Source organism: Oreochromis niloticus, linkage group LG3, assembly GCF_001858045.2.
Source record: "Oreochromis niloticus isolate F11D_XX linkage group LG3, O_niloticus_UMD_NMBU, whole genome shotgun sequence".
Classification (NCBI taxonomy): domain Eukaryota; kingdom Metazoa; phylum Chordata; class Actinopteri; order Cichliformes; family Cichlidae; genus Oreochromis; species Oreochromis niloticus.
This window is the reverse complement of record NC_031967.2, coordinates 24655950-24678000: the sequence shown is the minus strand read 5'-3', so window position 1 is coordinate 24678000 and position 22051 is coordinate 24655950. Positions and strand designations below refer to the sequence as shown.

The 22051-nt window shown below is 38.9% G+C and overlaps 2 protein-coding genes across 3 annotated transcripts in view; both read right to left on the bottom strand.

Moving 5' to 3' along the window:
• The window catches only part of LOC109194482 (B-cell receptor CD22), a 477380-nt gene that overhangs the window by 444618 nt on the left and 10711 nt on the right, over nt 1-22051 (bottom strand). The window contains exons 1-2 of one of the 2 annotated variants that reach the window (XR_003219099.1): nt 5161-5302; nt 4829-4846 (exon numbers count right to left, since the gene is read on the bottom strand). Coding sequence is in view for 1 of the 2 variants with exons in the window: in XM_025905643.1 (XP_025761428.1) it covers nt 5161-5225 (65 nt within the window). In the remaining variant the exon portion in view is untranslated. Of the gene's footprint in view, nt 1-4828; nt 4847-5160; nt 5303-22051 lie in introns of those variants that run through there. The other variant, XM_025905643.1, reaches the window with a different exon arrangement.
• LOC102078461 (cell surface glycoprotein MUC18-like) lies at nt 7349-12834 on the bottom strand. The gene is made up of 5 exons (XM_019365478.2): nt 12297-12834; nt 11890-11922; nt 10965-11237; nt 9397-9663; nt 7349-7414 (listed from the first exon to the last, which is right to left on the bottom strand). The coding sequence occupies exons 1-5, from the start codon at nt 12331-12333 to the stop codon at nt 7392-7394; spliced, it is 633 nt and encodes a 210-aa protein (XP_019221023.1). The 5' UTR covers nt 12334-12834; the 3' UTR covers nt 7349-7391.

Below are 22051 nucleotides of genomic sequence, written 5' to 3'. Positions count from 1 at the left end.
TGTTATTATCAAAGTTTATACTGTTTGTACCACTTCCAGTGTTTCCAGAGCCTCTGATTGGTTCATAGACTGAAAGATCACCTACAAGTCATTGAAAATAGAAGTTATAAAAGAAGTTAAATATAATGATTTATTTTTGTTTTTTTCTAATAAAAGGTTTTTTTTTCTTCATAACAAACTGAGTGTTAAAAACTGTAATAAAGAGAAAAGTAAAAATTTCTGGGCTCACCATGAAGAAGAGAGGAGTAAACCTGAGTCTCATTCTGATTGGCTGTTTGTTGTGAAGCAGAGCTTTGATTGGTTCTCTGAGACTGAGTGAGACTGAAACATTTAACAAATAATGTAAATTTAATGAGGAATAATTCAAAGTTATTGTTGTGTCTAAAATGAAACTAAACTGCTGCACCAACCTGTTACAACAGGGTTCTGTAAAAACACAAACATTATTACATCAGTTTGTTTAAAAGTGTCACAGCATTACAAAAAAAAAAAAAAAAAATTAAAGTCGATCAGAAAATCTCTCACCCTTCAACTTTCTGTAGCAACACATCAGCAGCAGCACAACAATAATTCCACTAACAAGTCCGATGATGAACGGAACGATAAATGAACTTCTTTCACATCCAAAACCTGAAATGAGAAAACTTTAGGTCAGAGCCAGAAACAAAATAAAGCTGAACAGATCACATGATCACAATGCCAGCCCGAACTCTGAATTAATTCTATTTAGTGTGTGTAAATTGAACTCACATCAAAGATTAAAAATATTTGATTGTAAATATCAAAATTAATAATAATAAAAAACACAAACCATAAAACAAAACCTGAAATATTAAATAACATATATATATAAGTAACAACAAACATATATATATATATATGTGCGTGTGTGTGTGTGTGTTTGTTTGTTTGTTTGTTTAAAAATCCAAGAGAAATAATAAATATATAAATTAATAATGAAAGAAACCAATGAGAGAGTCAGTTGTTACAACCTGCTGAGTGGTGTCTCTAACAGACAGCATGAAATGTTTAAAATTTGTGTTGAAGCAATTGGATTTGTGAAGAATTTAAATTTAGAAAAAAACCTAATGAATACCTTGCACAGTGAGTTTGACTCCATTACTGAACTCTCCAGAGTCAGACTCACACCAGTACACTGTAACACCCTCCTGTAAGCTGTGGATCTTATAAGAGGATCCACGCAGTTTCTGGCAGTCACAACAGTGAGACAGGAAGCCGTCCTCAGAGAACTTCCTCACTCTCCACTCAGTGAAGTTTCCCTCACAGGTCAGTGAGACAGAGTCAGAGGTGAAGTGTTGCACTCTGTCAGGACTCACTGTGAGAGACGCTGCTGAATGAACATCTGAAAAAGTGAATATTGTAAAACTTCTTCTAAACCTCTGCATGTCTCCAAATCTTTATTTCTTGTCACACGTTAACACTCAGTCTGTGTGTTCATCTATTTATCCTCTTTTCTACCAGTATTTTCTTTTCCTCTCTGACTCAGTCTTTTTCTTCTTTTTTAGTTTGTTGTTCATTTCTTGGAGCCAATTTCTCACCACCCTGTGACAGCTGAGATACGTCTGTGGGTTCTCAGTCGTTCTCAGGTCATCGTAGTCATAAGCACTTGAAAAGAAGGTAACTGTTTCCTTCTTTCCAAGCATTCAAGACAGCTGGGATAGACTCAGTGTTCCCCACAACCCTGAATTATAGTTATGGAAGTCAACAGATGAGTGGATGTTTGTTTCTTTGGGCCTGTCTGTGTCTCTTCTTTTCAAAGTAATCTCCTCATTTTACTCCCTCATGTGTAATCTGCCCCCCCATGTTTCCATGGTGGAGAAGAGGTTATAATTAGGAAATACCTAATTAGAAAACATAAAAGTACCAGTCATCTGCCAATATGGGCTTTAAATCTCATTTTATCCTTGTCACTGGTAAATGACAAGAGAGGAAAGACAAAATCTCTCACCTGCAGACCAGACAAACTTTGGCTGACTGTGATCAGTGTGATACTCTGGGTCTCCTCTTCCAGCTCTGCACACATATCCTGCTGCGTGTGTCTGTCCATGAATGATGTAGGAGTCCTGTGCAGTCCCACTGCCATCAGGTAGCAGCTCATAACTGGAGGATTTCTCTGATAGATCAGGAACAGCTTTATACCAGTAGAAGCTCCATCCTGCAGACGGATGTTCAACCTCACAGTTCAGAGTTACTGAGGCTCCAGGACTCAGCCATGATGGAGACACAGTGAGGACAGGACGGGGTTTATCTGTTCAACAAAGATTTTCTCTCAATGTTTCGTCTCTTAACTCTGAATTCAATGTCACTAAAATGTTGACTCACAAATATTTATGATGAACTTTAAGAGTGAGACTATCTAAACATGTCAAATATCTCAACATGTACTAATAAAAACACATTTTTACAAACTGTTTCTATTTCCAGGTTAAATGAACTATGACTCTACTTACTGTCAGAAACTGTCAGTGTGACTGAATCACTCCACTCTGTTGTTTTATGCTGTGAACTTTTCATTCTGCCCTTACAGCGATAGTTTCCACTGTTGGATGATGAAGCAGATCTAATCCTGTATTCATTTTGATTTGGAGCTTTTATCCTGCTGTTTGTTTCCCACTTATAAATCAAGTCAAGAATTTCCCATATGAACATCATAATGTCAAACAGGTTAAACAAATGTCTTTCTGTTTGGTCCTCAATGAAATTTAGAAACATGAATTCACCTTGTATTGTGTTTTAAACCCAAATTTTTAAAAAAAGAAGTTAATCTAAACTGACTGACTATACTCTGTGTAGCAAACTCTCATCTTCCTCCTCAGCAGAAACCTTACTGTGAGACTCTGATTTGTCTATTTCACTGGAAAAGAGCAAAGGATTTCCTGTTTCTACACCTGCAATTCCATCATGGGTTTACCAGAGTGTCACTCACAGCCAGACTCACACAAGGCTCTTATTTCGGTGTAAGCTGCACTGTGAATCTTTAATATTTAATTCATTGCTTTAGAGATATATTTGTTAAAATGATAGTAAATGTTATATTGAAGTATGGAATAATTTACTGATCAGACTCTAGAAGAATCATATCTTCTACTGCAGAGACATGAACACTTTCTAATTCTAAGGTTTTTCTTTAACGGTGAGAAGAATAGTGGAAATCAACATTTCTGGATTTGTGTACTTGTAAAACTTGTTTTGACTGTGGGAGGATGCCAGCGTTCCCAGAAGGGAAGATGTAAACATCACACAATGGATTCTTCCCAGTAGACCCACCTATGGTATCAATTTCAAACTCCCATGTCGCTTCATTCTTTAGTTATCACATTTACAAACTTGTGTGTCTCCTTGGCGTTAGAGAGTAAGACCTGAACTAACTACATCATAATACAGTTTCTGCATGTTTCTGTAATCCACATGTGCAGCAACATCAGAAAAGGAAAAAAACCAAAACATTTACGTTTATTAAAAAAATGAAAAAAATATCTGTTTATGATCTTTGCCAACTGAAAGCAAAAACTATTTATTGAGCATCACTAAGACAGCTACAAAGTTGTATCAAAAAGAAGCATTTTTTTTTTAACTATTATAGATGAAAGATCTCCAACTTACATGATACAGTCAGTGTGATGATATCACTCCACTCTGAGAAGAAATAGTCCCTTCTGCCCCGGCAGCTGTATCCTCCACTGTCAGACTCAGTAGCTCTGATGATTCTGTATTCATTGGATGTTGGAGGTGTGTTTAACTTGGCTGCTCTCCATTCATACGTCCACTGAGCTCCTTCACCTCCCTGAATCTCACATCTGACAGTGACTGTCTCACCGCTGTATATCTGAGTCCAGGATGGCTGCAGGGTCACAGTGGGCTTACTGGGAACTGTTCACAGGAAAATATCCAGGTAGAGACAAATAGAAACATAAAAATTCTGCAGTTTAAAACATGAGAATAATGTGAGCGAAAAAAATCAACCTCCAACAGGCTACAGGGTTAAACCACACCTCGGGCCAGTCTGACCACTGATAACTGTTTTGATCCGGGCACATATCCCACTTAGTAAAATTGCTACAATCAGCACAAAGACAGTGAAAACCAGGCCAGAGGCAGCCTCTCAGCAGTTGCAGGAGTGCTTCATCAGAACACACAGTTATGATGCCATGTAAACAACTTAAAATTATAGATTTTAGGTGAATGAGCAAATCGGGTTTAATAACCTCTGAGATGCTGCCACTTGGAAACTTTATCAGAAAGCATAGCATTGGTTACCATAGTTATATTGATTATACACAGCTGTTTGCGTATGTATAGCTAAATGACAGTGATGTACTGAACTCTATCTCTGTGTTTTACTCGCATTAACAAATGGATGACTCGAAACTTTAAAACTTAAAGACACAATGGATTGGGGGCCTGAATCAGCTTTTTAGTTAACTCTCTTTCTGGAACTGAAAACCCAGAGTTTCCACCATCACAGCGTTAACAAAGGCAAAGTTTTTAGCTGAAGTTATTGTCACATGATGATCTCTCAGTTTGGCAGAAATAAAAAAAAAATTAAACTCACGTGTTTCTTTAACTGTGACGTCACTGCTGTCCTCTGTGTAGTAAACTGGATCTCCTCTCCCTCCTCTGCAGTGGTACAGACCTCCTTGTGAGACACTAATATCTCTGTTTGCTTCATTTCCTCTCATGAGCTGAGCTTTAGAAGAGACTGAATCACGTCTGAACCAGTCAAACTTCCAGCCAGCAGAGCCCTCCACAGAGCAGCTCAGTGTCACACTGCCCCCTGCTGGTATGATTGAACTGTGTGCTGTCAGTGTGGCTCTGGGTTTACTTGCTGTTGAAGAAAGAAAATAAGTAAACATTAAAACATAATCAAGAATAAACTTGCAACAGTACTGATCACACTTTAAACACTGATTCATTTATCTAAAAACACAAACAGCAATTAGTAATCCTGCATGCAGGGATGGGAGTAGAGAACTGGTTCCCAGTAGTCTAAGTCCTGGGAATCGTTAGTCTCTGCCTGCTTATCAATCCCACTTATCGGTTCTTGAAATCTCGCTTTCAGTTTACAGTAACAGTTTTCCTGTTAAGACAGATGTAAACATGAAAACATTAAATGTCAGCATGAATCATGGTCCAACTCACATGAAACTGTCAGTCTGAAGGCATCACTCCATCCTGTTAAGAGATAGTCACTGCTACCCCGACATCTGTAGTCTCCACTGTGGGACACTGAAACTCTGCTGATCCTGTATTCACTGGATGTTGGAGGGCTGTTTGTGTTGGGGGTGTTTCTGTGAGGTAACTTCCATTCATATTTCATCTCCCTGTTTTCACCTTCCTTTATTTCACATTTTAAGGTTATTGTCTCACCAGTGAACATTTGAGACCAACTCTGCTGCACTTTCACAACAGCCTGAACTGTTCCCCAACAAACAAATAAAAATAGATAATAAAAGAATATCAGGAAACAAAACTTTCACTTTATCAGGTACTACTTTTACATTAATCATGAATTTGTTTCATTTCAGAACAAAACTTAACATTCACCAATCATAACTGGAGCACTGTCCTCTGTGTAGTAAACTGGATCTCCTCTCCCTCCTCTGCAGTGGTACAGACCTCCTTGTGAGACACTAATAACTCTGTTTGCTTCATTTCCTCTCATGAGCTGAGCTTTAGAAGAGACTGAATCAGGTCTGAACCAGTCAAACTTCCAGCCAGCAGAGCCCTCCACAGAGCAGCTCAGTGTCACACTGCCCCCTGTTGGTAGGACTGAACTTTGTGCTGTCAGTGTGGCTCTGGGTTTACTTGCTGTGGAGTTTACAGGAAAAAGTTCATCAGATTGTCACTTGCTTCAGGAAGAACTTTGTTATAGAAATGATCACACTTTACACATTCACTCAGTCATTTAGCTTCTAGCACCAAACAGAAAATATTTACCTGCATGTGACACATTAGACTGTCTTCATACAAAACTACACTACAGATTCTCTCTGATTTATTCTTCATCTATTCAAAGACAAATGTTGGACATACAAATTACTTTTAGATGTTTTGTGTCCTCTCTACATTTTCCTTTAATACTCTAAAGTGACACTACACTGAATGGTGTCTGTTATTCCTGTGGGAATTCAAGGGAGTTGCATCATATTTACACCGAGCCTATTCACCCACATCAGTGTTCATTAATGTCAACCTTTATCTTTGGGATTTGGCTACAACATTAAAATTAAATAAATGAAATGAGGCCATGTTGGAGGATTTGGTTCAGCTTATATGAGGTGAAAAAGCTGAATAAAGCTGAATAAAGGTGCAGCATATGATGCTCATGAGCTGCAAATTCTGCTGGGTTTCCCAGAATGCAACACTGGTCTGCTTTTATAAAGAGATGTTTAATTCATGCAGGGAAACACAAAGCCTTAATGCAAGAAACATGATGAAAATCTAAACTTGAGTGATAAAAGCTTTTCTTTAGTAAAAACATTTCTCAGCAGAGTTTTTAAAAACGAATCTGCATCCACAGTAAAATTAAACGGCTTCTTTCTTTGGCTCCACCAAATTTCATAAACTGTGTCTTGGTATTTGTATCCTCACTGAAAGACAGACTGAAGAACTGCTGGTATCACTGCTGTGTTTGTCCTCTCTGCTCTCACTGTGGCTCTGTGACACAGGTGATCTGTCTTACTTGAAAACTACACTACAGATGCACCTGATTTATTATTTGTTCATTAAAACTGTCATCTCGTTTCATTCCCCTTTAAATGAGTTATTTCAGAGTCACAGTGCACTCAGCTGTTTGTCTGTTTGCACAGTGAGTTTCTTGGAGGGTCTGAATTGTTTCTTGATGTTGAGTTTAAACAGACGTAGAAATGAAAACAGGAAACTTCAGTTTGAATTGTAGAGCAGCTTACATGAAACTGTCAGTGTGAAGGCATCACTCCATCCTGTTAAGAGATAGTCACTGCTACCCCGACATCTGTAGTCTCCACTGTGGGACACTGAAACTCTGCTGATCCTGTATTCACTGGATGTTGGAGGGCTGTTTGTGTTGGGTGCTGTCCATTCATATTTCCACACCTTTCCTTCACCTCCCTGAATCTCACATCTGAGAGTGATTGTCTCACCAGTGAATATCTGAGACCAGCTGTGCTGCAGTTTCACAGCAGCCAAAACTGTTCAACAAACAAATAAACACAAATATGAGACCAGCTGGGATGCTGCATCACTGATGGAAACTTTCCACAGTAAAATTCATCAGTTAGGACACAAAGGGAATGAACATTTTGATCATCCCTGTAGCTGAATCTCCTCCTGCTGGCTGATTGAAGATGGAAAAGAAAAATATTTTCTATAAAAAGGCCGATTAACAAGAGTCAGAAGTTTGCAGCTTGAAATCCTAACAGAACAAAAACAGATGCAGAAATCTGAAATGAATGTTTTATGTTCACCTTTCTGTTCAGATCAATAACTTTAAAACAGCTGAACTCATTTCAAGCATTTATCCTCTGATTCAAATATATAAAAGAGGATGAAGTGGTTTCCAGTAACAAGGAAAGGTGAGCAAACACTGCATTAATGAAAACATTCACTATTGTTTCCATATTTATTTTCAGAATGGAGCTCAAGGTGATGATCATTTATATGAAAAAGTCATTTATGGCCCCACCTGTCAGGTCATTTATGGGGGATAATAAAAGTAACATAATTTTATACCAAATCACAATCATGCAGTGGTGAAGGCTGGGAGCCTGATACCCAGAACGGAGATGTCGGAGTGGGAAACTGGATGTTTTCACCTGACTGACTCTAAATCTACTGACAGGAAAGGCCAAGCCCTGACCTGGTGCCCCTCCCCTGAAACATAGCTGTGTTTATCACCTTATGATGACATTGTTCAGGTGGAGGGATGCGGTAAATAAATATGAATTATTTTCAGAAAGAAAGTTAAAGTAAAACTTTCATTACCTTGGCTAAGATTGATGATTTATACATGTGAATTTCACACATTATTTGCACCATTATTGTATCAATGAAATGTTTAAAGAATTCATTGCTTCACAGGTTGTGACCATGTCTTAGCTTATCAGGAGCTTTGCCATGTCTGAGTGTCTGTGTGCAGTCAGTGAAACCTGTGACCAGTTTACTACCAGGACTGAGTCACTAACACCAGTACAGAGGTCTGATCACCCAGTAACTGCAAAATATACAGAAAACACACGTGCTGCTCACATCTGTAGTACATACCTGAAAATAGCAAACCACACACGTGTCAGTCATAATTATTATTATTATAATTATTGTTATTATTATTATTACTATTGTTATTATTATTATTATTATTATTATTATTATTATTATTATTATTATTATTATTATTCGGTCGTCACAGATAAAAATGTCTGCATTGAGGATATGAAAGTCTTTACACACCTGGCTGTATTTAGAGCGCTTTACTAATCCCTGGTTGGGCCCGTTAATAATTACGTGATCATCATGGGCCCCGGGGCCTCTTTGTGGTCCTTCTGTGAGTTTTGTCCTTTTCTGCTGATACAGTTTGCTGGACCCCTCCTGCTCTGTCGGCTCAGGTTGACTGACAGTGTGGGTCATAACATCTGACACTTAACTCTTCATGGTCGTCTTCAGGTGTGGTCATGCTACCCTAATCCCTCTTTTTGCAAAGTGGGCTACAAATCTGAATAACTTTAAGAAAACTGGTACTAACCCACAACCTCAGATTGCCGGTACCCCCATAAATAGTGCTTGTGCCTCGTCATGAGGAATAAATATTGTAATAACTAATATCCTGTTTGCTTGTTGGCTCTATAATTAAAAGCAGATCCCCAGAAACCTCCTGATTGTTGGGCCAGCTGCTCCTCCAGGGGATGGGAGGTGTTTGGACGCTGCATTAATGCATCACCCGTTTCTTTGGTCCTGCCTCAGCTTTTAATGTGTGTCTGGCTGATCAGTGTTGGCTGATTAACCACAGTAATGTTTGTTTTTAACATATTTTCTCAGATATTTTTCTTTCTTATAGAATCTCATATATATTTATTGTATCCCTCTGCCTGAACAATGTCATTATTAGGTGATTAATCCAGCTGTTTCTCATTGGTCAGCTACAGCTCATGCCATCAGTTTATCACAGGATTTTTTTTGTATTTACATAAAAATGTGTCTATGAATCACTGACCCATATATTACATTTCTAACTGATTAGCTACTAGATGTTATTGTTATTATTATTATTATTATTATTATTATTATTATGAGAAATTCGACAGCTGTTGAAATTTTGACGAAACTACAACAGTTTTATTAGCCCTTCTTAGATGCTTGACAGGTCCATAAATTACTTTCAGATTAAATGTTTAAACTCACCAGTTTCCTGAATGATGACTGGATCACTTTGTGCTATGAGTGAAGTTGTGTCTGTTCTCCATCCTCTGCATTGGTATTTTCCTCCTTTAGAGATCTTGATCACTTTATCTGATCCAACAGCTTCTGTGGACTTCACAGCAGATGAGGTTTCTCTGACCCACTCATATTTTAAGTCAGCAGAGTTCTTCACATCACAGGTCAGTGTCACACTGCCCCCTGCTGGTATGGTTGTGCTGTTTGCTGTTACAGTGACCTTCACTCCATGTCCTGTAATAAAGAAATACAAAAACAAAAACAAAACAAAAAAAACCATTTGATGTAAATTAAAGTGAAAAAATATCACAACACAACTAAAAGTTGGTGGAGTTACATATTAGAGAGCTTCTAATTTCAAGTTTTACCATAAAAACATTAATTGTGAGAATATTTGATGAATCTAAAGAGGATATAAGTCTGGAGTGTGTCGTGATCCTGGTTCTGACTTTGTGTTTCTGAGTTTTTTGAGGTTGAATTCTTTGTTTGTTCATGTTTGCAGTTTTTTTTAAAGATCTCTATTTATTTTTGAGCATTTTTAGAGCCTTTAGTTCTTCTTATAATTTAGTCTCAGAGTTTCATTTGTTCCATCAGTGTTTCCTGTCTCATCCTCCTGTATCAGTTCCCATTTGTTAACTTTATTACTGTGTCTGTTTCCCTGTTTAGTTATTAATCTACACTTCCTGTTTTATTGTGGTAATTTTAATGTAACATTTTATTTTGGTAGTCATTTGTTTCTTGTGTCTTATGTTGAGTTTTACTTCCCTCTCGCTGGTGTTTTAACATATTCAGGACTATTCATGGTGCCATAGATTCGCCTCATCCTAAGAGCATCATTCTGACTTGTGGTAGTTTAAGTTGTTCTGTTCCTCCAAACATCCTCCTTTAATTTTATTTCACCACAGATCTTCTCCATCGTTATGAATCTGTTGTATTCAGAGTAACTTGTTGAAATTCTTCCTCCACACCTTTAGCTGAAATATTATCACACAGTTCTACAGTGAAAATGTTTTTGATGGCATATCAAAGAAAAACACTAACACTCGTCTGAAGACAGGTTTATAATCTCACTCAATATTTAAAACAAACAAACAAACAGATTACAGATGAAGCTGAAACACAAATCACAAATAAAGCAGAACACTAGATGCTACAGTGTGTGTGTGTGTGTGTGTGTGTGTGTTTGTGTGTGTGTGCGTGTGTGTGTGTGTCCTCATCTTTCATCACATTACAGGATGAAGAAGTTTGATGTTTTCTTTTCTGCACAGTTCAGATCAATAACTTTAATCAGCTGTATTAGGTTCAATGATTTATCCACTAATTAAATACAAAACATAGAACAAATTTTTCTGAGACAATTTAAAGGTCACAAATGCTGCATTAAGAGATTTCACATATTTAAAAATAATTATTCGTTGTAGAGAAAAGATGAGGTCACATCATTCACTTTTTACATTACCAGTTTTTTAGAGTGAGTTTTCTCAAACTTTGAAGAACCCAAGATGTTTTAATCCAGATTAAAATGTTAAACTCACCAGTTTCCTGAATGATGACTGAGTCACTTTCTACTGTGACTGAATTTGTCCCTTTTATACGTCCTCTGCAGTTGTAGATGCCGCCTTCAGAGGTCACAAGTTCTCTCTTTGATTCACCAGCTACTTCGGTCTTCTGATTAGAATTTAAACGGGGTTCTCTGAACCAGCCATATTCAAAGTCAGCAGAGTTCTTCACATCACAGGTCAGTGTCACACTGCCCCCTGCTGGTATGGTTAATCTGTCTGCTGTCAGAGTGGCCTTCACTCCAAGTTCTGTCATTTAGAAAAAGATCAAAAGTATAAAATTGATGCTCTGAATGTTTGATGCAAATTTTAAATAATGTGAGTCATCTTTTGGAGTTGGAGTTGCAGCCACACAATTCAACACACTGAACATCTACACAGACTTTTGGAGTGACGTGTTAAACAGCTTCCAATCAAAACACCAAATGAGGGATGAAGGTAACAAACTCTATGCTGAGCTCAGAGCAGCATTTGGTTACCATGTTTTATATTAGATTTTCCTTTAATTTGTCATCAGTGTTTTATAACTCCAAGAGGTAATCAAAAAAAAAAAAAATCCCACTATATAATCCAGCATACATGCCAACAACATAACTCAGTGAGATAATCTGCACTACACACACTGTTGATATTTTCAGATCAGATAAACATGAAAAGAAAATCCACATGTATGAAGCCACAGCTCTTCAGTAAATATACAGTTTGTATCGTGGGTGTGTGTTTGAGTGCTCACACACTTAACATGGTTATATTAACATTTTAACCAATAATCTCAATGAAATGTTTGGTTTATGATACAAAATATAACACAGAGGACGTCATTTAGAGCAACACAGGAGAAGCTAAATACTAGTTAAGATCAACACATATGATATAAATGGAAGAAAAAACAGTTTCTCACCTTCAGTGTTTCCATGGATGACTGTACTGAGCACTAAAATAATGAATGAAGCATCATCAGACATTATACAACTGACAAAATCACAATAAATATATGAACTGAGGCTTTTTTAAAGGTAAATCTTCAGATTGCACAGTTATTACTCATCACCTAATTTATGTGTTTCAATCAGCTGTCAAACAGGCTGAAACATGAAGAAATCTTAAAAAAACATTAAAACTCAAACAATGTTTAAAAAGTGTGAACAGTAAATGTAATGTATGCAACAGTTTAAACAGTCACTAGTCTGCTGTGTTGAAGCTGTCAGGTAAACAGGTTAAAGCAGTGATACACTGTAATTGTCACCAGTGAGAAACATTTTCCTTCATCGCTGCCATTCAAACAGTAAAGGTGTGTATTGTACTCACAGAATAACCCCAGCAAACAGAGCAAAGAGTGCCCCATCCTCACGTCCAGCCCTGCACGCTGATCTGCATCTAATCTCAAAGTGTTCGACTTTGCATTGATAATAAATGCAGAACAAAGAGAAGCTGCACTTAATGTAGATAAGACCAGAGTTTATATTCAGCTCCTCCTTCTATCACCTCTCTGTGCTTCCTTCCTTTTACACCAACCTCAAACAGCTCCTGTAGCTTTGACCACAGCAGTTGTGTGACGTGTTCACATTTCCTGTCCACTGCATACATTTAAGCTTCTTCCTGTTTTGTGTTCCTACCTTTCTCTGTGATATACAAAGGTGCTCTGTTGCTTAGTTACTGACACACTTTGCAGGTCATAGTTTTGTCTTTGTTGTCGTGTCCTGTGGATCCTGCTGGAGTTTTCTTCTTCTGCAGACTGAGAGTCATCTTCTCAGCCAGCATTTTCATATATTCATGGGTTCATAGATTCACCTCATCTTAAGAGCACCGTTCTGACTTGTGGTTGTAAAAGTTGTTCTGTACCTCCAGACATCTTTTTTTATTCTTATTTGACCCCAGATCTTCTCCATCATTATGAAACTGTTGTAATCCTTATATTGTTTATTGAAGGAACTTTGTTGAAATTCATCCTCCACACTCTGAGCTCAAATATCATCAGTTCTACAGTCACAGTGTTTCTTTAATCTCAGCATAGATCTGTGAATGTTCTCATGATGTGCTGAAATTCTACTTTTAAGTTTGGTTGTGACCCCAAACACAGGAAGTGACTCACTGTGTAGTTCTTCTAAAGACGTGTGTGACTCACAAACTAAAGTAAAATGAGAACATTTGAATTCAAAGTAAAGTTTATTATTTGATGGCATATCAAAGAAAAACACTAACACTCATCTGAAGACAGCCTGATAATCTCACTCAATATTTAACAACAATACAAAAAACAAAGAGATTGCAAATAAAGATGAAACACTGTAATAACAACATGTGTTTAGAAAACTCAACATAGTGCAATGTGTGTGTGTGTCTACGTCTGCTATTTACAAAGATTTGGACCTATGAAACACACGGCTAGTTAAAGGTCTGTCAGCAGATTATATCTGGTCCTGAAAAAACAGGTAAATGATGAAATGGATGACAGGTAGTGTGATTTCCTCTCTTTCTGATCTTCCTCACCTTTATTTATTCACATTGATTTGTTCTAAACACACTGCAAATGCATCACAATCTCAGAGTCTCACATTTCACAGTCCACTGAGGTGCAGGTAGTGTGTTGTATAATTGTTACAAAAAGGAGCTTTAAGCTTAAAAACACACACACAGGCAGGGCAGGCTTGTGTGGTGAGCTAAGTTAGCTCCTACTGTCTCAGCAGCACCATGTTACATTACAAAGTGCAAAATAAACAAACAAACCAACAAATACAAATCCCAATAAAACAAAGCTCTGGTTAAGTTTCAGCTTTACACTCATATGGACCATATATGGGATTTTTATAACTTCCTAAACTAAAAAAAGACCACAAAAATACAGTAAATGATAAGATAAAGGCAGGCAGTGTGTTTTACTCTTTGCCTTTTTCAAAATCTGAAGATGCAACACTAACACTAGGTACCGTCCCTACACACTGCTCCCCGGGCGCTGCACTGGTGGCTGCCCACTGCTTCACTGAGTGAATGGGTTAAATGCAGAGAGGAATTTCCCCACAGGGATCAATAAAGTATACATTATTATTATTATTAATTCTCACTTGGAGGAAGGTGCTCCCTTGTGGTGTAAGTTAGAATCGCACACTTAAGATTTTTGAACAAAAATCAGAAAATTAAGGCCATGATTTAACAAAATTACACTTGAAAAACTTACACAATATGGAAATTCACATAATCACATAAATCAATTATGGTATTGTCATACTTATCTCAGATATGTACTGTATTCTTCTACAGAGCTGAAATCTGGCTCTCTGTCCAAAGTATTCAATTATGTGTAGAATACCTCATCAAAAATACTGCAGTGACTGGATTAAGCGTGTAAATGAATAACACATGGTCCTTGTTTACAATCTTTAATTATTTATTAAAACAGAAATGATTTAATTATCAAATTTGTTGTAGAAGCTCTAAAACAGAAGCCTGATATCATGACTTACTGGTAAACAGTGGATATCTAACGCTATCATAATAAATATTCCTAAAGTGTTTTTCTTTATTTATGCACATTTTACCACAATAACTGATTCCATACAAAGGAAATATGCAAAGTACTGCAATAAAATATTGTATTAATGACCAAATTTCCAATAGAGCGAATGTGTTTTTTAAAATAAATCAAGTTTCATGCATTATCAAGGTGTTATTTACAGTAAAAAGAAGAGCTTTCATTCCAGCTTTTTGCCATGTTGCTCTGTATTCTGTCAGTTTTACTTCCTTATAATCTGCCTGTGCTGTCAGCTATCGCATGATGTCATCTGGTGGGCTGCACATATTTAACTGTCCTTCCTCATTTTATTTCTGCAGGCTGATGGAAAAACTATGAGATTATTGTTATTTTTAAGTGCAGATATGGTGCAGATGAGCCTGGAGCGATGTCAACATTTCAGTTATAGGGCTTTGGAGTTGACGTCACGCCGCAATGCATTGTGGGAGCACGGCACCATTTTAGCAGGCCACGAATCAAAACAAACGCTCTCTATTGGAAGAAAGATTGCTACGAACCATACTTAAAAGCAGCTCAAAAGAAAAAGGATGGTATAGAGACAGATTGCGTCCGGATGCAAAGAGACGATACTTGCAAAAAATAGCGTGCATTGAAAATGTGGACCCGTATGAAATAACGGCATTGGAGTAGAAACCCTGAAGACCAAACCGCTATTGACTTAGCCTGATACATTTTTTTTACCTTGTCTGTGCAGTCAGCGCATACACAGCAAAGCAATTTCGCAATAATAAATGTCTGGAGGCGCACATCCACTTCACCAAGGACTGGGTACGAGATTCGACTATTTCTAAGCCACCACGTTGTGAATACGCCATCATACAAACAAAGGTAAGTCAGCTTTGACTACTGGGAGTACCCTCCAAACATTCAGATTAGTGCAGCATAAATTCATTCATGAGGAGGAAATTGTGTGTTTAGGCTCTGTTAGATGGATAACATAGTGAGTTCAGTGCACTGATGTGACATTGTCCTGAAGGATTTAGTCATTATCTATAGTTAAAGAAATTGCACTAATTAATTCATATTTATTTTATCCATCTATTCACTTCCGCTTATCCTTTTCAGGGTCGCGAGGGGCGCTGGAGCCTATCCCAGCTGTTATAGGGCGAGAGGCGGAGTACACCCTGGTAGGGCTGCCACGATTAGTCGACTAGTCACGATTACGTCGACGATCAAAATCGTCGACGACTGATTTAATAGTCGACGCGTCGTTTGAAGCTTTGTAAGATCACAAAAGACGCAGGAATAAGTAGTAAGATTTAAGAGTGTAATAACGGACTGAAACAGAAGATGGCAGCACTGCATGTACAAGGATACCAGCTGCCGTTAAACCCCGAAGAAGAAGAAGAAGTAGCTCTGTCCCAGAATTCATAGCGCAGCCCAGCTCAGTTTCCAACAATGGCGGCAGCTAGTTAGTTTTAATATTACTCTTAGGCTACGTTCACACTGCAGGCGAAAGCGCATCAAATCCGATTTTTTCGCCCCTATGCAACCCGTATCCGATCTTGGTATGACAGTGTGAACGGCACAAATCCGATATTTTCAAATCCGATCTGGGTCACTTTCGTATGTGGTACTGAATCCGATACGTATCCGATGTTTTAGAAAGTGACTGCTGTGTGAACGGTCAAGTCGCATTAAATCCGTCTTTTACGTCACTGACACAAGACAGACGCCAATTATCAGCGCCGGAGAAGCGCCCGATAGGACATCGCGAACGATTTCCTACCATCCGGTGAAACTGTTGGGAAGACAACGTTGGAGAAATGTGAACATTTTATTTTTACTGTATTTTCTGCAGATTCTGACAGAAATCTGCAACTATCCTTTGAAGCACCGCTCCTCTAAAACAGCAAAAAGGATCATTATTAGGTCATCTACATTATTATGTAAATAACAAAATAACTTAAAGCAAAAATCTGGAAACATAAAGTCCGAAGTCTTTATATTAAGGGCAATCAGTCACACAATATTGTTTGCTCTGGGTCTAAACAGAGCGAGTTGTGTGTGACATCTTCTTTTGCGCATGCGGGCCGCTTTGAGCGTTCACACTGGAGAGCGTTTGATGTTGCATTTTATGTGTAGTGTGAACAAGCAGACAAAAAAATCGGATTTGATCAAAAAATCGGAATTGAGCATTAAGACCTGCAGTGTGAACGTAGCCTTATTATTCTTTCTGGGTCACAAAATAAACGTTTAACATATTTTCAGGCGAGAATGTAGCTGTGTAAACCTAAAATATCTGCTCAGTTTGTCAAGACACCACATATTTTCAAAAGCGCTCCGACATTTTCGGAGACGTCTGTTACCCACTAGCTCGATAGCGAGCCGGTGTGCTAGGTTCACTAGAGCTGGTGAGAACAGCGGACTCCCGGCAAATCGTTTTCAAACCCACCGCCGTCTTTCGCTACTCAGGTTAAACATGATATACAAGTCACTTAGATAACTTAAAAATGTTAGTGTTTGGCTTTTTTTTAGTATTTTATTTGTTCCTGAGTAAATCGGTTTGGCTGAGATTAAAGTTATAGTTTTTACACAGCTGAATAAATGTGCTGGTGTAGTTCTTCTTCCCACCAGCAGGAGTCACTACAGTTCTTTCATGCCAAGTTTTGTTTGTTATTAGCTGTAGAGTTAGTATGCAGGACACTTTGAGAAAAGACTGACTCAGCATGTTGTTCTGATAAACATCTGCATCCATCCTCTTCGTTGTTTTACAGAAAGCATCGCTTGTGAGTATTTAAGTTGAACAAGAGTTAATGCAACTGTATTTGCTATTATTTATGCACTTTTATGGTTAAAGGTGTACTGTATTCAGATTTACTTTCTTTCCAATGTTAGCTAGTTTAGTCAACTGATTTGCATTATCGTGTGAATATATAGACTGAATATTGCTTATTTTCTTCTGTTTGTAGTTTCACTCTGTTGATAATTGAAGGCAGCATCAATAAAAGGGACAATACACCTGTCAGTTGTCGAGGAGTTTATCTATCTGCATAACTGTATCCAGTGTAGCAGTGAGGGCAGAATAATAAACGTCAAGCAGACAACTGATTATCAGAAGTGTGAGATGCTCGAGAATATACTCTGGTGTCCCGTTATATTTTAGATAGCAAGGAGTTTATTAAACTCCACCGAAACAATCTGCAAATTTCATTAAAATTTAATAAACTATCATCTTGTCTTTATGTTTAGTTAGCACATACCTTAAACACTTAAAGCTGTAAGCTAATGATAGTTATATAAGAGCAGATGCATGCTGGTGCAATAAACTGTACGTTTTACGTCCAGTGGATGCATGATCTGATTGGTCGACTAATAGCAAAAATAATCAGTCGACTAGTCACTGATTATTTTTGCTATCAAAATAATCGTTTGTGGCAGCCCTATTCGTAGCACAAGGGTTGCATTTTTGAATTCACCCACTTGTGTGGAGTTTGCATGTTCTTGGTGTGAATGTGAAAATGAATGGTTGTCTGTCTCTCCATGACCTGTCTAGATGGACCTCATATTTCACACTATGACAGCTACTATAGGCTCCGCACACATTAGAGTCCAGAAGGACAACAGAGCAGTGAATACTATAAGGCACAGGTGTCAAACTCCAGGCCTTGAGGGCTGGTGTCCTGCAGGTTTTAGATGTGTCCTTGATCCAACACAGCTGATTTAAATGGCTAAATTACTTGAAGTTCTCCAGACGCCTGTTGATGGAATAATCACAGGTGTGTTGACCAAGGGTGAAACCTAAAACCTGCAGGACACCAGCCCTCGAGGCCTGGTTCTCAACACCCCTACTTTGTGATTCGCAAGGCATCTCAATATGAGCAAGTCATGTACCTCAGCTTTTCACTCAGTCAAAACATAAGACAGTCTATAGAATTAATTATCGTTACAGCACGATAACACAGCCTTCATCCTTCATGCAGTAAAACACTTTCTTACAAAAACTTTTTGGCTGCAGTGGTTATTATTATGTTTACATGCTTACAGCTCCCATTTCTGCTCGATGACAACTCATACTTTTCGACTCTCCTTTTTCTCCCTCCTCACCCTCACAGATACATAACGGGTATGGCAGTCCATTCTCCCTGCAGCACGGACTACACTGCCCATGAGGCTACATGCATTAGGGCATTGCCTGTAACACTCTGCATATTGCCTTCATATGAAATAATTTTTTTAATAATAATTTTTAAAAATATTTCTTCATGTCATTATGTGGGCCGCAAGTAAGGGTAACACGGGCCGCGTGATTGAGACACAGGCATTAGATGCTCTCGGTGCGTGTTTTGTTTGGGTTTCCACCGGCGTGTAATGACCAAAAATAGAGAAGGCATAGCCTAACATATGAAACAGGAAAAGACCGCCGTGCAATCCATTTGTTTCAACAAAGTAACTGTACCACCTTTTAAAACGGTAACTGTAACGGATACAGTTACTCATATTTTGTATTTTAAATACGTAACGTAGGTACATGTATTCCGTTACTCCCCAACACTGTCAGCAGGTATAGATGATTTACTGGCTCCTCTGTTGGTTACAAAGCAGTGATTATACTTTGGAGTTTTGTGTTATACTGTGAGGAACTGGCCTGTTTGGAAGTTGCAGTAAGAAGAAAAACATGTCTGTATATGATTTTGTGGACAGAGAGAGTGATGGATGATTTTATTTATTTCAGAGATAAATGAACATTTACAGCACGTCCATGCAGAGACTCTTAAAGACATGAGCGTGAGAAACAAGCTTTTCACCGTTTCTCTTGATGCCCACATGCTTTATTTATTCTTTAGTCCAGCATGTGTCATCACCACAATAAAGCTACTTTTAACCTGTTTTCACACATTGTCATACCTGCACATTTCCACTGTGCTGTGTTGACTTTAAAGAAGACAAACGTTAGACTTCAGGCTGAAACCACAGGCTGCATTTCCTCTTTTCTTGGAGGCCCAGACAGAAATGTTGTGGTATCAGATTTTCAGCAGATAAAAATAAACCAACAACAGTCTTTTACACACATGCAGTCATCACAGTCTGCTCAGAAGAACAAAGGGGGGTCAGAAAATAATTAAAGGGTGACCTGAACCACTAGACTCACATATAATAAATGCTTTTGTCTACATGCTGAGGCATCTGTCAATTAACATTAATCTGAAACATTATCACCCCCCTTTCTTTTCTTTGTGTGTGTGTTTGTATTCAGATTGTTGAAGTTGTGCCCTTAATCTTCATAATATCAAAACCCCGGAAACACCAGCAAAGTGCATCATGATGAGACTCAGAATCAAAACATTACAGCAAAGCTGAATACACTAGTGTAGATAACACCCAGCAGTGTGGTAAATTGTGCTGAGAGCATCTGCACCCCATAAGACCAAGAAGCCAAGAACACCAGCATGCTGTGTGAGAAACATGCATGCAAGTCAGAGCCCCTCTGGCATCTTTCCCACAGTCTTGTGGGTTCACATGGCTAGTGGGTCCTCTCTGTGGCTGACTGGCTGTTAACCCAGTGAGTGAGAGTTTCTCCCGCTGCATCGGGCCGTATCCTTCTGCTGCACTAAAGGACAGTGCTGCAGCCATGTAGCTCTGCTCATGTCACATGCAGTCTTCCCACATCATATAATTTCTGGGCATCACCCTGGACTACATCAGAGCCTCCATGTCCCTCACCCCAAATTGACAGCAGACCTTCGGGGTGTGCCTAGACCCATTTGGGCTTCACTTGTGGGTCAGCTCCTGACGCTGAGGGCTCTACGGTCAATAGCTGTTATATCAGTCATTGGGCGTCTCCTACATAAATATGATGGAGCTGCAAGCTGTCATCCTGGCACTCAAGCAGTTTCTGTCACGACTGTTATGGTACCATGTTATCATCAAGATAGAAAGCATGGTCACAGTAGCCTACATCAACAGGTAAGGGGGCCGAGGGTCTCCCCTCCTCTGAACGATAGCTACCAGACTGTGGCAGTGGGCTCGCTTCAGAGGGGCAGAAGTAGACCTTTTTCCCCCCCAGAGAAATCACACATTGCCATATGTTCTTCTCCCTGCAGACAACCTGGTGCACACCTGGCCACAGGCTCTCTCTCCATACTTTCTCCTCCAGTTATTCCTTCACCGGGTCCAGACTGAGGAGTTGAGGTTGATCCTGCTGGCCCCTCTTTGGCCCTACATGCTAGTTTTATAAAATTAAATAAAATTGAATTGAATTGAATTGAACCACGGGAGCTACCTTTTCTGAGGGACCTCCTGTCCCAGGTGAGGGGGTCACTGTTCCATCTTTTCCCAGTTGGACTCAGGGTGACAGCCTGTACCCTGAGAGTGAGAGGCTCCATGCACGGCCTGATCTAAAAGTGAGAATGCTGCAGGAGTTTTGTGCGCCATCCACCAGGACTGCCTACTGCTTTCTTTTGGGGCTGTTTGCCTCCTGGTGTGCAGTCCACCAGCTGGACCCCCACAAGGCTGCAGTTGACATAATCCTTTGTGTGCGCATGCTCTGTTGGTCCAAAGGCAATGATGCCGGTGACACAGGGGTTATCGTCCGGCCTAACACTGGGTTGCTGCTGATGACCCTGTTTGAATTTCACCTGTTCAAGTAAATGCAGAGTTACGAATATCTCCCACTGGGGACCTGCACAAGGAGACAGCTGGGAGCCAGGTTGCCCTGTGCTATCTCCGTGGTTTGGCACAGCATGTCTTGTTTACCTGGCCGTTTAGGAAGTCAGACCAATTGCGCCCTGTGTTGAATACCAGCTGTAAACACAACCCAATGTTTATATGTCACCAGTCTTTCTGTATGGAAAAGGTGGAGAATGACAATGATCTGGCAATCTGAAGTTACACAAAGAAAAATTAATGTATATGTGGTTTTGTGGGTAGAGAGAGTGACAGATTCTCTTATGATTTCTTAATTCAAATACACATAAACATTTACTGTTAGGGTTCAATGCAGGGGACTCAAACGCAGGAATCCTGAATCAGCTGAACATAAGGATTTATTTACAGAGTTCACCAGGTGTATATACAGGAAGTGCAGGGCAGTGCTATATACAACAATGTGAAGGACGGGGCTCCAGGGAAATCCAAAGCTTGACTTTCACTGACGCGTGGTAGACAAAGATCCAACGAAGACCAGCAGTCACCTCCTGCAAATTATTAACCTGTCACCATAAGAGAGGGAGAGAGATCTATACACTACAAACAGTCACATGTTAGAGAGCACAGCTCATGCAGTAAAAACATTGTGTGCTGTCCATGGTGCTGAAATAATAACAGTTTAAAGAACTTAATATTTCACTGTTTGTTTGTTGTTTGCAATACTGCAAGATTTGGTATCTGATACCAGGTAAATACAGGGCCTTTATCGATGATACTGATACTGGTACCAATACTTTTTAATATATAACACTGATGATGTCATATAATTAATAACATCATTGGTGTTGCTAATTCTGAATGAATTTTCATGACCTTTAACACAGCCAGGTTGCCTCTTTGATGAAACTGCTGCAGTGCGTACAGGAGACACAGAATGGAAACAGAA

Excerpts from the sequence above, each read along its gene's own strand:
- LOC102078461 (XM_019365478.2), bottom strand. The coding sequence starts at position 12,333 with ATGGGGCACTCTTTGCTCTGTTTGCTGGGGTTATTCT. Across the intron at positions 11,923-12,296 it reads CTGTTTGCTGGGGTTATTCT|TGCTCAGTACAGTCATCCAT; the intron begins GTGAGTACAATA and ends TCATTATTTTAG. Across the intron at positions 9,664-10,964 it reads AGTCATCATTCAGGAAACTG|GACATGGAGTGAAGGTCACT; the intron begins GTGAGTTTAACA and ends TCTTTATTACAG.